The sequence below is a fragment of the Erinaceus europaeus genome, chromosome 16 (genome assembly GCF_950295315.1).
Source record: "Erinaceus europaeus chromosome 16, mEriEur2.1, whole genome shotgun sequence".
NCBI classification, from domain to species: Eukaryota; Metazoa; Chordata; class Mammalia; order Eulipotyphla; family Erinaceidae; genus Erinaceus; species Erinaceus europaeus.
Window position 1 is genome coordinate 563,385 of NC_080177.1, and position 14,465 is coordinate 577,849.

The window sequence follows — 14,465 nt, forward strand, 5'->3', positions numbered from 1 at the left end:
GCTGGGAGGTACTGGGGGGCCTAGGGAGGGACTGGGGGGCCTGGGGAGGGACTGGGGGCTGGGGAGGGACTGGGAGGGCTGGGGAGGGACTGGGAGGGCTGGGGAGGGACTGGGAGGGCTGGGGAGGGACTGGGGGGCCTGGGGAGGGACTAGGGGGGCCTGGGGAGGGACTGGGAGGGCTGAGGAGGGACTGGGAGGGCTGGAGAGGTACTGGGAGGGCTGGAGAGGTACTGGGAGGGCTGGGAAGGGACTGGGAGGGCTGAGGAGGGACTGGGAGGGCTGGGGAGGGACTGGGAGCGCTGGGGAGGGACTGGGAGGGCTTTGGAGGGACTGGGAGGGCTGGGGAGGGACTAGGGGGGCCTGGGGAGGAACTGGGAGGGCTGGGGAGGTACTGGGGGCTGGGGAGGGACAGGGGGCCTGGGGAGGGACTAGGGGGGCCCGGGGAGGGACTGGGAGTGCTGAGGAGGGACTGGGAGGGCTGGAGAGGGACTGGGGCTGGGGAGGGACTGGGAGGGCTGGGGAGGGACTGGGGGGCCTAGGGAGGGACTGGGGGGCCTGGGGGGCCTGGGGAGGAACAGGGGTCCTGGGGAGGGACTGGGGGTGCTGGGGAGGGACTGGGAGTGCTGAGGAGGGACTGGGAGGGCAAGGAGGGACTGGGAGCACTGGGGAGGGACTGGGGGGCCTGGGGAGGGTCTGGGGGGCCTGGGGAGGGACAGGGAGGGCTGGGGAGGGACTGGGAGGGCTGGGGAGGGACTGGGGGGCCTGGGGAGGGACTGGGGGGCCTGGGGAGGGACTGGGGGCTGGGGAGGGACTGGGAGGGCTGAGGAGGGACTGGGCTGCTGAGGAGGGCTTGAGGGGCCTAGGAGGGACTGTGTGTTTGGGGAGGGTCTGGGGGTGGGGGGAGTGGGGGCGGGGAGGGCAGGCGTGGGGGCTCCTCTGCACCCGGGCCTGGCTCGGTCCTCCGGCCTCTGGGGGAGCTGTTGCAGCGGCCTGGTTGCCGGCGGGTGGGGCGGGCAGGCCGAGGGCTGGCTGGCGGTGGCATTGGTGATGCTGGCCAGGTCGGGGTACCGTGTGCTGCCTTCGGGGAACCCGGACGGCTTCCCACAGTGGAGCCCAGGGGCGCTGCGCCCGCAGAAGGGGTGCTGGGCCCCGGGGCGGGTGGACTCGGGTCCGAGCGCTGGTGAGTGGTGCTGGGGGAGAGGGGTTACCTGGAGTCACCTGGCCATTTGCTGTGTGAGTGTTGGGGGCACCCGCTGCTCCCGGAGGCGGAGTCCCAGCCCTTCTTCCTGGGGGTGGGGCAGAGGAGCCCCCAGGGGCTGCCACCTGAGACCCGGGGCCAGAGGCTGCTGTGTGCCAGTCGGCACCCTGCCCAGCACCCCCAGGCCCCTCAGCCTGGGGGAGCCCGGACATCCCCCACAGCCGCAGGTACTGCAGACCTCCCCCCCAGCCGGGGAGCCTGCACCCCTGGGCCCCTCACAGCTGCGAGGGAGCCTGGACCCCCGCATGGCCTGGGGGCACGCAGATGCCCCAGCCAGCATCTGCCTGACCTGGCCTGTCCTGCCCCCTCCCCTGCCCCCTCCAGACCCCCTCCCTCTCTCCTGCCCCCCAGCCCCGCAGAGCTGGCCGTCCTCCCTGGGCCGGGCTGTCCTGGGCGCCCTGGGCCTCCTGCTGCTGCTGCTCACTTTCCCAGTCTCCGCCTGGTGTGCCCTCAAGGTGGGGGCTGGGCCGGGCGGGCGGGCGGGCAGGCGGGTGGGGAGGGGGCGGGGGCGCCCGTGCCCACCAGCAGCTCACCCCCCAGGTGGTGCCCGCCTATGAGCGCCTGGTGGTCTTCCGCCTGGGCCGTCTCCGCCGGCCACTGGGCCCCGGGCTGGTGCTGCTGCTGCCCGGCCTGGACTCCTTCCACAAGGTGGACCTGCGCACCAAGGCCTTCAGCGTCCCGCCCTGCAAGGTGGGCTGGGGGCGGGGAGCCCGGGGACTCCCTCTGCCGGGCGCCAGGCCGTCCCTTGGGATGACTCTGGGCACCTGGCACCCTGGCCTCCTGCCACCCAGCTGAACGTACCCTCATCTCAGTCCATGTCTGCTCTGTGCCACGGTGGACCCTGACTGTCCCATCCCCTGGGTCTTAGTCCCATATCCCCAGAGTCCCCTGTCCCTCGTAGCAGCCCCCAGTGTCCCCTGTCCCCAGTGTCAGCCCTGTGTCCCCCATCTCAGCCCCCAGTGTCCCCTGTGTCAGCCCCATGTCCCCTGTCCTCCATCTCAGCCCCCAGTGTCCCCTGTGTCAGCCCCATGTCCCCTGTCCCCCATCTTAGCCCCCAGTGTCCCCTGTCCCCCATGTCAGCCCCATGTCCCCTGTCCCCCGTGTCAGCCCCATGTCCCCTGTCCACCGTCTCAGTCCCCAGTGTCCCCTGTCCCCCGTGTCAGCCACATGTCCCCTGTCCCCATCTCAGCCCCCGTGTCCCCTGTGTCAGCCCCGTGTCCCCTGTCCCCCATCTTAGCCCCCAGTGTCCCCTGTCCCCCATGTCAGCCCCATGTCCCCTGTCCCCCGTGTCAGCCCCATGTCCCCTGTTCACCGTCTCAGTCCCCAGTGTCCCCTGTCCCCCGTGTCAGCCCCATGTCCCCTGTCCCCATCTCAGCCCCCGTGTCCCCTGTGTCAGCCCCATGTCCCCTGTCCCCCATCTCAGTCCCTAGTGTCCCCTGCCCCCCGTGTCAGCCCCATGTCTCCTGTCCCCCGTGTCAGCCCCCAGTGTCCCCTGTCACCCGTGTCAGCCCCATGTCCCCTGTCCCCTATCTCAGCCCCCAGTGTTCCCTGTCCCCCGTGTCAGCCGCATGTCCCCTGTCCCCCATCTCAGCGCCCAGTGTCCCCTGTCACCCGTGTCAGCCCCATGTCCCCTGTCCCCCATCTCAGCCCCCAGTGTCCCCTGTGTCAGCCCCATGTCCCCTGTCCCCCATCTTAGCCCCCAGTGTCCCCTGTCCCCCATGTCAGCCCCATGTCCCCTGTCCCCCGTGTCAGCCCCATGTCCCCTGTCCCTCGTCTCAGTCCCCAGTGTCCCCTGTCCCCCATGTCAGCCCCATGTCCCCTGTCCCCCATCTCAGCCCCCGTGTCCCCTGTGTCAGCCCCATGTCCCCTGTCCCCATCTCAGCCCCCGTGTCCCCTGTGTCAGCCCCATGTCACCTGTCCCCCATCTCAGCGCCCAGTGTCCCCTGTCACCCGTGTCAGCCCCATGTCCCCTGTCCCCCGTGTCAGCCCCATGTCCCCTGTCCCTCGTCTCAGTCCCCAGTGTCCCCTGTCCCCCATGTCAGCCCCATGTCCCCTGTCCCCCATCTCAGCCCCCGTGTCCCCTGTGTCAGCCCCATGTCCCCTGTCCCCATCTCAGCCCCCGTGTCCCCTGTGTCAGCCCCATGTCCCCTGTCCCCCATCTCAGCGCCCAGTGTCCCCTGTCACCCGTGTCAGCCCCATGTCCCCTGTCCCCCATCTCAGCCCCCAGTGTCCCCTGTGTCAGCCCCATGTCCCCTGTCCCCCATCTTAGCCCCCAGTGTCCCCTGTCCCCCATGTCAGCCCCATGTCCCCTGTCCCCCGTGTCAGCCCCATGTCCCCTGTCCCTCGTCTCAGTCCCCAGTGTCCCCTGTCCCCCATGTCAGCCCCATGTCCCCTGTCCCCCATCTCAGCCCCCGTGTCCCCTGTGTCAGCCCCATGTCCCCTGTCCCCATCTCAGCCCCCGTGTCCCCTGTGTCAGCCCCATGTCACCTGTCCCCCATCTCAGCCCCCAGTGTCCCCTGTCCCCCGTGTCAGCTCCATGTCCCCTGTCCCCCATCTCAGCCCCATGTCCCCGTCCCCCATCTCAGCCCCCAGTGTCCCCTGTCCCCCATCTCAGTCCCCAGTGTCCCCTGTCCCCCGTGTCAGCCCCAGTATCCCCTGTCCCCCATGTCAGCCGCATGTCCCCTGTCCCCCGTGTCAGCCCCATGTCCCCTGTCCCCCATCTCAGCCCCCAGTGTCCCCTGTCCCCTGTGTCAGCCCCCAGTGTCCCCTGTCCCCCGTGTCAGCCCCATGTCCCCTGTCCCCCATGTCAGCCCCATGTCCCCTGTCCCCCATGTCAGCCCCCAGTGTCCCCTGTCCCCCGTGTCAGCCCCATGTCTCCTGTGTCAGCCCCCAGTGTCCCCTGTCTCCCATCTCAGCCCCCAGTGTCCCCTGCCTGTCTCAGTCCGTCAGCCTGTCTTCCCCCTCAGCTGGCCTGTAAGGACAGAGCAGTGGTGTCCGTGGGTGCAGATGTCCAGTTCCGTATCTGGGACCCGGTGCTGTCGGTGATGGCAGTGAAGGACCTGATGTCCGCCGCTCGGTTGACCGCCCGCAACGCCATGGCCCGGGTGCTGCTCAGCTGGTCACTGCACGAAGTCCAGGGCGACAAGCCGCGTGTCGGCCAGCAGCTGCTGGTCAGTGGCCCGCTGCCGTCGTGCTTGGGGTGGGGGGCTGCCCAGGCACAGCGGGACCTGTCCTGCCTGTTTCCCCAGCCACAGGCCTTGCAGGTGTGAAGGTCTGGGTTTGAGCCCTGGCACAGCGGCCAGAGGTGCCCCACCCCACCCCCTGCCCCCCAAGCAGCCAGGCCCAGCTCAGAGGAGACAGCAGGCGACCGCTCGGCCAGGTGGGCCTCCCCAGCACCCCTGCAGCCAGGTGCCCCCCGTCCACAGCTGGAGATGAACGAGGTGACCCTGGCCTGGGGGCTGGAGGTGGACCGCGTGGAGCTGGCCGTGGAGGCCGTACTGCAGCCGCCTCCCAGAGGCCCTGGCCTGGACAGCGCCCTGCAGCTGGCTCTGCACCTGCTCGGGGGACGCCCGCTCGCCACGCCTGCAGAGCTCCCCCTGCCAGCCCCAGGTAGGAGTGGGGAGGCAGGGCGTCCACTCGGCCGGCCTGTGGGGGACGCGGGGGGGGGGGGGCCGGGGGCCGGATGGCCGAGTCAGATGCTGACCCCGTGCCAGATACCGCAGAGCTGGTGAGTGAGACGGGGGACACGCCCAGCCCGGAGCCGCCGGCTGAGGGGCTGCTGACCAGGCTGCGGCCGGTGCTGTCCGAGACCCTGGTCAGCCGGGTGGGCGCCTGCTACCAGCTCAACGTAGGGCTGCCGGGAGGCACCCAGGCCACCTACTTCCTGGACCTCACTACAGGTGCGCCCCAGGCCCAACCCCCCGGCCCTCTCACACCCCTGCCTCCCAGGGCCCCCTCATACCCCTGACCCCCAGAGCACCCATGACGCCCGACCCCCAGGGCCCCCTCACACCCTGACCCCCAGGGCCCCCTCACACCCTGACCCCCAGGGCCCCCTCACACCCCCGACCCCCAGGGCCCCCTCACACCCTGACCCCCAGGGTCCCCTCACCCTGACCCCCAGGGCCCCCTCACACCCTGACCCCCAGGGCCCCCTCACACCCTGACCCCCAAGGCCCCCTCACACCCCGACCCCCAGGGCCCCCTCACACCCCCCGACCCCCAGGGCCCCCTCACCCTGACCCCCAGGGCCCCCTCACACCCTGACCCGCAGGGCCCCCTCACACCCTGACCCCCAGGGCCCCCTCACACCCTGACCCCCAGGGCCCCCTCACACCCTGACCCCCAGGGCCCCCTCACACCCTGACCCCCAAGGCCCCCTCACACCCTGACCCCCAGGGCCCCCTCACACCCCCGACCCCCAGGGCCCCCTCACACCCTGACCCCCAGGGCCCCCTTACCCTGACCCCCAGGGCCCCCTCACACCCTGACCCCCAGGGCCCCCTCACACCCTGACCCCCAAGGCCCCCTCACACCCCGACCCCCAGGGCCCCCTCACACCCCCCCACCCCCAGGGCCCCCTCACCCTGACCCCCAGGGCCCCCTCACACCCTGACCCCCAGGGCCCCCTCACACCCTGACCCGCAGGGCCCCCTCACACCCTGACCCGCAGGGCCCCCACCCTCTAGACTCCCACCCCCAGCCTGCTGCATCATGAGCACCATGTTTCTGCCTGTGTCTCTGTGCTCTCACTGTCTCTGTCTCCCACGTCTCTGCCGTCCCCATGTCTGTCCTCGTGTCTGAGTCCCGGCTCCCCGCAGGGCAGGGGCAGGTGGGGCATGGCCCCCCCCAGGCGCCCCCGGACGTGGTGCTGGACGTGACGGAGGCCGACCTGCAGGCCCTGCTGCAGCGGGAGCTGTGGCCCCTGGGCGCCTACGTCGGTGGGCGGCTAAGGGTGCAGGGGGACCTGGCCGTGGCCATGCGGCTGGAGGTCGTGCTCAGGGCCCTCGGGTAGCCGTGGGCAGGTGCCACACCAGGGGCCCTGCAGGCTGGGGGGAGCTTCAGAGCCGGAGTTGGGGCATGAGGACAGAGCAGGGCAGATGGCAGAGGCCCAGGACAGTCGCCCAGGACGGTCGGAGGCCAGGACAGGGGAGGCTGGGACAGGGGAGGTTGGGGACAGGGGAGGCCGGGACAGGGGAGATTGGGGACAGGGGAGGCCGGGACAGGGGAGGTTGGGGACAGGGGAGGCTGGGACAGGGGAGGTTGGGGACAGGGGAGGCCGGGACAGGGGAGGTTGGGGACAGGGGAGGTTGGGGACAGGGGAGGTTGGGGACAGGGGAGGCCGGGACAGGGGAGGTTGGGGACAGGGGAGGCCGGGACAGGGGAGGTTGGGGACAGGGGAGGCCGGGACAGGGGAGGCTGGGACAGGGGAGGCCGGGACAGGGGAGGTTGGGGACAGGGGAGGCTGGGACAGGGGAGGTTGGGGACAGGGGAGGCTGGGACAGGGGAGGTTGGGGACAGGGGAGGCTGGGGACAGGGGTGGCCGGGACAGGGGAGGCCGGGACAGGGGAGGCTGGGACAGGGGAGGTTGGGGACAGGGGAGGTTGGGGACAGGGGAGGCTGGGACAGGGGAGGCTGGGACATGGGAGGTTGAGGACAGGGGAGGTTGGGGACAGGGGAGGCTGGGACAGGGGAGGTTGGGGACAGGGGAGGCTGGGACAGGGGAGGCTGGGACAGGGGAGGCTGGGACAGGGGAGGCTAGGGAGAGGAAGTTGGGGACAGGAGGCCATGGCCATGCGGTCCCGGAGGACTGGGGGCAGCACTGGAGACCCCAGAGCAGCGTCCACCAGCACCTGGTCAAGCCTCCTCCCTGAGTGGGGACACTGGGGGAACAGGATCACCAGGACTTCTCTGCCTCCCATGGGGTGGCCAAGGGGTGTTTCTGGACGTGGCCGGGTCCTGCATGCGTAGACGGCTGGCCCCGGGCGTGGACGGTGGTCTCTGGGTGTGAAGCTGAATAAACTTGTCCACTAAGCTGGCCTGTGTGTGTGTGTGTAGGTGGGCCTGGAGTTGGCACCCCCACTCCCGAGTTCGGGGATACTCACTCCAGCCCGGCCCCTCCTGTGACCCCTGTCCTCATGTCCCCAGCCCAAAGGGGAACAGCGGGAGGCCTGGGCAACCGGGAACCCCAGCTGGAATCCCAGGAATCCAGGCCCCTGGCTGTGCCCATCCCCCTTGCCCCTCAGCCCGGCCTGCACGCCCCCCTCCCCCCGCAGTGTGGCCTGGCCACACTCCAGCCCCCTCCTAGGCCTGCTGACCCCACACTGCCCAGTGTCTGCTGTGTCCCCTCACCCCTGCCAGGACCCTCCATGTCTTGAGCTGCTGCCCCTTTCGGGGGGGGGGGGCTGAGGGGAAGTGGAGACACTCAGGGTCTGTGTGTAGAGGGTCTGGGGTCTCCTGGGGGGCAGATCAGGTCGGGACCCCCGCTCGGGGAGGGGGTACGCTGGGAGGGGTCTGGGCGGCCAAGCCCCTGATTTCACTGTGGGGTGGCCCTGGTGGGGGTTGACCCCGGTGACATGCACCCCTGCCCCCCAGCTCCAGCAGCTGCCCCCCACGTCCCTAGAGGCTTTCAGGTGGGACATGAAGGGTGCTGGGGGCAACAGGAGGGCAGAGGGGAGGGTAGCAGGACCGGCTGGAAGCCGAGCCTCTCCCAGTGGACCACCTTGGGGACCCCCCACACCCTGGCTCCTGTGCCTGAGGGTCCCAGAGCCCCCGGTGAGCTGATGGCGCCACCGTGTGGCCATGTTGGTGATGACGGGTTCTGGTCCGCACAGAGGAGGGCCAGGAGCCCGGAGCCGGTGGGCCCACCCAAGGGCCTCCACGCCCTCCCAAGCACCCACACGCACACGCACACTCGGGCTCTGGGTGTGGCAGGGCTGGGTGCTCCTACCCTTGGGGCCACGGGTGAAGCCCGTCACCACCGAGCCCTGGGTTGGGGGTGATGGGGCTCTGGTCAAAGTGGACAAAGGGGGTCAGAGCTCTGGCCCTGGCCCATCGCCATTCTGCGGGTGTCTCACACCCTGCCTCTCCCCTGTGTCCTGTCAGTCTGTCTCTGTCTCTGTCTGCAAAGCTGGGGGGGCGGAGGGGCAGGGGGAGGCTGGCGGAGCGGAGCCCGGCACCAGCTGAGGCAAAATGAATAACTGACTCCCTGGGAGGGGAGGGCCGGGCCCCCAGGCTCTGGGCAAGCAGCCTGCAAATCAGGCCCGGACAGGCTGCATCCCCACAAGCAGCACCATTCATAATTAAAGATGTTGACACAGAATTAATAAGGAATTAAGAATTGATGGTGCTGCAGACTTTGATCAAACATTCATGAGCACGGGGGTGGGGGAGCGCTCCGGAATGTGGGCAGGGTGGAGGGGCACGCGTGGGCGGGGGGGCCTCTACCCGGGGGGAGGCGAGGGGAGGGGCCGCCCCGCCTGCCCCAGGACGGCTGTCCTCCCCAATAGCTGAGGATGGTGGCTGGGACTGGCCCCTGGGTGGCCCCCTCCCCCACCAGAGACCCTGGACGGTGACCCGGGCTGCCACCAGGGGCCCGCCGGAGACCCCACCAGGCTGCACAGCTCAGACCTGCCCATAAAGGCCGCAGGTTCAACAAGCTGGTTTCTTCAGTCACAGACAGCGGTATCCCCTGTCCTGCCAGGCCCAGGCCCAGGTCCCCACACAGCTGGGGGGAGTTAGGCCAGGTCATGGAGGGGGACGGGGACGGACACGGAACAGGACAGCGGCATGGAAGGTGGACAGTCCACACCAGACCGAGGGTACAGGGTGGCAAGGTTCCCTGCCTGGGACAAACAGGATGAGCACAGGACAGGTTGGGAACGGGACAGACGGAGGACGTCTGTCACCACAGGCTGAGAGTGCCAAGGCCCTCCCGTCTCTACTATGGTGTCTGCGTCTTCTCCGGTGAGCAAAGCTTACAGGGAGAGTCAGAGCTCAGGACTCCCACACCTGAGGCTCCAAGGTCTTGAGTTCGATTCCCGACACCCCCCCCCCCCAATTCCATTTCTATCTCAACAAAGGAAGTGGGTCTCTGTAAAGATGTGCTCAGGGAGGGGACAGCTTGCATGGAGCCATGTTGAAGGGTTAGAAGGCTTATGGGGGTAGGGGGCAGGTGACGGCACACCTGGTCGAGTGTACAAGTTACCAAGTGCAAGGACCTGGGTTCAAACCCCAGCTCCCACCTGCAGGTGGGAAGCTTCACGAGTGGTGAAGCTGGGCTGCAGGTGTCTGTCTGTCTCCTCTATCTCTTCCCTGCTCTAAATTTCTGGCTGTCTCTAGCCAATAAATAAATAAAGATAATAAAGAGAATTTTAAGGGGCCGGGTGGTGGTGATCGGTGCTCTGGTTTAAAAAAAAAAAAGTGGTCCGGGAGGTGGCGCAGTGGATAAAGCACTGGACTCTCAAGCATGAGGTCCTGAATTTGATCCCTGGCAGCACATGGACCAGAATAATGTCTGGTTCTCTCTCTCTCTAGCTTTCTCATTAATACATAAAATATTTTTTAAAAAGGAAATGACCTTAAAAGAGAGACAGAGAGAGAAAGAGATTAAAGAGCAGGTAGAGAGGAGAAGCAGAGAACAGGGGCATAGACCCCCAGGCCCAGGAGAGTCCCCGCAAGGCCCTCTCCTCTCAGACCTGACTGGCGGCACCTGGCAGCCCCCTCAGCCAGCTGGGAGCACTGACCCCCACAGCGTCTGCTCAAGTCCCCAAGTCCCCGCTTCCCATATCCCGGTGTGCCGTGTCTGTGCCCCCAGGCCCTTCCGGTTCCTTTCCTGACCTCTGCAGAGACCCCCTCGGTCTCCGGCCCTGGCGCCTTCCACGGGGAAGGCCTTGCACTCCAGGATCTCCCAGCTCACTCCCAGGAGCCCCTGTGCTGTAGGGAGGCTCTGGCTTCTCTCACGGGAAACCCTCTACCTCCCAAAATCAATAATAGACACGTAACAGTAAAAAAATAAAAGTGAAGGGGCTGGGCGGTGGTGCACTTGGTTAAGCACACTTATCGGCATGTACAAGGACCTGGGTTCGAGCCCATGGTCTCCACTGCAGGGGGAAGTTTCATGAATGGTGGAGCAGGGCTGCAGCTGTCTGTCTCTCCTTACCTCCCCTTCCCCTCTCAATCTCTCTCTGTCCTGCCAAATTAAAATAGGAAAAAAAAAAAAAAAAAAGCGCAGGGACCGGCGGAAGGATCCCAGTTCGAGCCCCCGGTTCCCCACCTGCGGGGGGGGGGGGGGGTCTCTTCCCAGGCAGTCAAGCAGGTCTTCAGGTGTCTATCTTTCTAGCTTTCTTTTTTAAATTTTTCTTAAATCTTTATTGATTTTGAATAGAGACAGAGAGAAATTGTGAGGGGAGGGGAAATAGTACAGAAGAGAGACAGGGAGACACCTGCAGCCCTGCTTCACCACTTGTGAAGCTTTCCCCCTGCAGGTGGGAGGTGTCTATCTTTCTGTCCCCCTCTGTCTTCCCCTCCTCTCTCCATTTCTCTGTCCTCTCCAACAATGACACCATCAATAACAACAACAACAATAAAAAAGGGCAACAAAAGGGAAAATAAATCTAAAAATCAAAAAAGTCAAAAATAAAAAAATGGCCACCAGGAGCAGTGGATTTATAGTGCCAGTACTGAGGCCCAGAGACAACCCTGGAGGCAAGAGAGACAGAGAGGCAGGAGGCACAGAGACAGAGACAGAGACACACAGAGAGAGGCACAGAGACAGAGAGGCGGGCACAGAGTGGAGCTTTCCCAGCTGCTATAGCGTCTCCCATGTGGTGCTGGGACTTGGAGCTGGGTAGCGCCCGGCGGGGCTGTCCTCTGGCCCTCATGGGGCCAACTGACTCTCCCCAGCACAGAAGGGCAGTTGGGATGGTGGTTTGCACCTCGCTGCACCCCCTCCCCGCCCCCCACATTCCTTCCCCCAAGTGGGGCCCTGCTCTGAGCCACAGAGCAGCCCAGCAAGTCACAAATAATTAAAGTCACACAAGAATGTTCTCTGCTCTAATGAAATTCAGCCACAAGTCAACGTCTGAAAGGAGCCTGGAAAGTGCCCCAAACGCCTGGACAGCAGACTTCACATTTCTAAATGGATCCGGGTCCAAGACAGACGCTCTGGGGGTATTTTAATGAAGTGAAAACAGGAACGCAGCCTGGGGGTGGCCACCAAGAGCAGACGGGCACAAGGACAAGGTGACCCGGTCAAGCAGTGAAGCCGAGGGGCAGACGGGGACACGAACGGGGTGACCCGGTCAGGTAGTGAAGCCGGAGGGCAGCTCGACTGCTGAGGGCCTATGGGTGGGGGTGGCAGAGCCTTCCCTGAATTAGTCTGAAGGGAGCAACATGGAAACACAGACTGGGGGATGGGATGGCCAGACAGTGACTGGGGGTCTCCTGTGGTGACTGGTGGCTGCTGTGGTGACTGGTGGCTCCTGTGGTGACTGGGGGTCTCCTGTGGTGACTGGGGGTCTCCTGTGGTGACTGGGGGTCTCCTGTGGTGACTGGGGGTCTGGTGACTGGGGGTCTCCTGTGGTGACTGGGGTCTCCTGTGGTGACTGGGGGGCTCCTGTGGTGACTGGGTCTCCTGTGGTGACTGGGAGGCTCCTGTGGTGACTGGGGGTCTCCTGTGGTGACTGGGGGTCTCCTGTGGTGACTGGGGGCTCCTGTGGTGACTGGGGGCTCCTGTGGTGACTGGGGGCTCCTGTGGTGACTGGGGGCTCCTGTGGTGACTGGGGGTCTGGTGACTGGGGGTCTCCTGTGGTGACTGGGGTCTCCTGTGGTGACTGGGGGGCTCCTGTGGTGACTGGGGTCTCCTGTGGTGACTGGGGGGCTCCTGTGGTGACTGGGTCTCCTGTGGTGACTGGGGTCTCCTGTGGTGACTGGGAGGCTCCTGTGGTGACTGGGGTTTCCTGTGGTGACTGGGGGCTCCTGTGGTGACTGGGGGCTCCTGTGGTGACTGGGGGTCTGGTGACTGGGGGTCTCCTGTGGTGACTGGGGGTCTCCTGTGGTGACTGGGGGTCTGGTGACTGGGGGTCTCCTGTGGTGACTGGGGGCTCCTGTGGTGACTGGGGGTCTGGTGACTGGGGGTCTCCTGTGGTGACTGGGGGCTCCTGTGGTGACTGGGGGCTCCTGTGGTGACTGGGGGTCTGGTGACTGGGGGTCTCCTGTGGTGACTGGGGTCTCCTGTGGTGACTGGGAGGCTCCTGTGGTGACTGGGGTTTCCTGTGGTGACTGGGGTTTCCTGTGGTGACTGGGGGTCTCCTGTGGTGACTGGGGTCTCCTGTGGTGACTGGGGGTCTCCTGTGGTGACTGGGGGTCTCCTGTGATGACTGGGGTCTCCTGTGGTGACTGGGGGTCTCCTGTGGTGACTGGGGGCTCCTGTGGTGACTGGGGTCTCATGTGGTGACTGGGGGGCTCCTGTGGTGACTGGGGGGCTGCTGTGGTGACTGGGGTCTCCTGTGGTGACTGGGGGTCTCCTGTGGTGACTGGGGTTTCCTGTGGTGACTGGGGGCTCCTGTGGTGAATGGGGGCTCCTTTGGTGACTGGGGGCTCCTTTGGTGACTGGGTCTCCTGTGGTGACTGGGGGGCTCCTGTGGTGACTGGGGGCTCCTTTGGTGACTGGGGGCTCCTGTGGTGACTGGGTGTCTCCTTTGGTGACTGGGGTCTCCTGTGGTGACTGGGGGCTCCTTTGGTGACTGGGGGCTCCTGTGGTGACTAGGGGTTGCTGTGGTGACTGGCAACTGAGAGACAGCAGCGGAGACTGGCATCAGCTGTGCTGGGGTTTGAACCACAATCCTCAGGCTGTCAGTCCTGTGCTCCCCGCCCAGCAGCTTCCCTGGCCGGGGACCCATCCTGCTCAGAGATGCACAGAGACCCCAGACCCTCACCCCGCAGGCCTGCCCTCTGCTGAGGACACAAAGTTGACGGAGACTCCTGCAGGAGCCAGGTGACCTGGGTGTCACCAGCCCTGGAATCCACACCCCCAGGTCCCCAGAGCAGCTTTCAAGTCTGGGCTGAGAAGTTCCAGACAGAAACTGCCTGCACCCGCCTGGCCCTGTCCTGGCTCACGGGCTGTGTAGTCTGTGCCCAAAGGCGTCCGAGGCAGAGAAGCAGACCACCCCCCAGCGCTGGTCCCAGAGGAAGAGTGAGGCCATCAGCCCTGAGCAGTGACAGGGCCGCTGGGTCCCTGAAGCCAGGGGGTAGGGGGTGGGGGGGGAGGGCAGGGGGTGGCATGTCAGTGACAGTCCATCAGTCTGGAGACGCCCTGCCCAGCTGTGCTCTGGGCATGAGCTGCCTGGGGCACTTGGAGGACAGAATCTGGGCATCCGGCCAGTCAGCCTCTGGGACAAATACACCTGAGCCGAGCCCCAGGGACCAGACCTCAAGCCCTGACTACCTGACTCAGCTCTCAGCTGTGTCTCTGGCCCTCTGGGCTGTGTCTCTGACCCTCTGAGCTGTGTCTCTGACCCTCTGAGCTGTGTCCCTGACCCTCTGGGCTGTGTCCCTGATCCTCTGGGCTGTGTCTCTGACCCTCTGGGCTGTGTCCCTGACCCTCTGAGCTGTGTCTCTGACCCTCTGGGCTGTGTCCCTGATCCTCTGGGCTGTGTCTCTGACCCTCTGGGCTGTGTCCCTGATCCTCTGGGCTGTGTCTCTGACCCTCTGGGCTGCGTCTCTGACCCTCTGGGCTGTGTCCCTGACCCTCTGAGCTGTGTCTCTGACCCTCTGGGCTGTGTCCCTGACCCTCTGGGCTGTGTCTCTGACCCTCTGGGCTGTGTCTCTGACCCTCTGGGCTGTGTCCCTGACCCTCTGAGCTGTGTCTCTGACCCTCTGAGCTGTGTCTCTGACCCTCTGGGCTGTGTCTCTGACTCTCTGGGCTGTGTCTCTGACCCTCTGGGCTGTGTCCATGACCCTCTGGGCTGTGTCCCTGACCCTCTGGGCTGTGTCCCTGACCCTCTGGGCTGTGTCTCTGACTCTCTGGGCTGTGTCTCTGACCCTCTGGGCTGTGTCCCTGACCCTCTGAGCTGTGTCTCTGACCTTCTGAGCTGTGGCTCTGACCCTCTGAGCTGTGTCCCTGACCCTCTGGGCTGTGTCCCTGACCCTCTGAGCTGTGTCCTTGACCCTCTGGGCTGTGTCTCTGACCCTCTGGGCTGTGTCTCTG

General features: G+C 66.0%; 1 protein-coding gene and 2 long non-coding RNA genes across 6 annotated transcripts; 2 read left to right on the forward strand and 1 right to left on the reverse strand.

The window, feature by feature from the left end:
* The first annotated feature begins 1,011 nt into the window (after positions 1-1,011).
* On the forward strand, positions 1,012-6,519 carry STOML1 (stomatin like 1). 4 transcript variants are annotated; one of them, XM_060174254.1, is made up of 8 exons: positions 1,012-1,180; positions 1,610-1,713; positions 1,799-1,948; positions 4,225-4,428; positions 4,684-4,867; positions 4,954-5,157; positions 6,079-6,389; positions 6,489-6,508. In XM_060174254.1, the coding sequence occupies exons 1-7, from the start codon at positions 1,048-1,050 to the stop codon at positions 6,270-6,272; spliced, it is 1,173 nt and encodes a 390-aa protein (XP_060030237.1). In that variant the 5' UTR covers positions 1,012-1,047; the 3' UTR covers positions 6,273-6,389; positions 6,489-6,508. The 4 variants fall into 4 exon arrangements, with proteins under 4 accessions (XP_060030237.1, XP_060030238.1, XP_060030240.1 ...); XM_060174255.1 differs by having other exon boundaries at positions 1,013-1,180; positions 4,972-5,157; XM_060174256.1 differs by having other exon boundaries at positions 1,153-1,180; positions 4,200-4,428; positions 6,489-6,519.
* A 265-nt stretch (positions 6,520-6,784) lies between these two features.
* Positions 6,785-7,291, forward strand: LOC132533399 (uncharacterized). The gene is made up of 2 exons (XR_009545249.1): positions 6,785-6,860; positions 7,000-7,291. It is a non-coding gene; the product is annotated as an uncharacterized LOC132533399 (long non-coding RNA).
* Positions 7,292-11,298: 4,007 nt separating this feature from the next.
* LOC132533401 (uncharacterized) lies at positions 11,299-13,382 on the reverse strand. Its single transcript, XR_009545252.1, has 2 exons — positions 13,004-13,382; positions 11,299-11,710 (listed from the first exon to the last, which is right to left on the reverse strand). It is a non-coding gene; the product is annotated as an uncharacterized LOC132533401 (long non-coding RNA).
* Between the last annotated feature and the right edge of the window lie 1,083 nt (positions 13,383-14,465).

Excerpts from the sequence above, each read along its gene's own strand:
- STOML1 (XM_060174254.1), top strand. The coding sequence starts at position 1,048 with ATGCTGGCCAGGTCGGGGTACCGTGTGCTGCCTTCGGGGAACCCGGAC. Across the intron at positions 1,181-1,609 it reads GGACTCGGGTCCGAGCGCTG|CCCCGCAGAGCTGGCCGTCC; the intron begins GTGAGTGGTGCT and ends CCTGCCCCCCAG. Across the intron at positions 1,949-4,224 it reads TCAGCGTCCCGCCCTGCAAG|CTGGCCTGTAAGGACAGAGC; the intron begins GTGGGCTGGGGG and ends CTTCCCCCTCAG.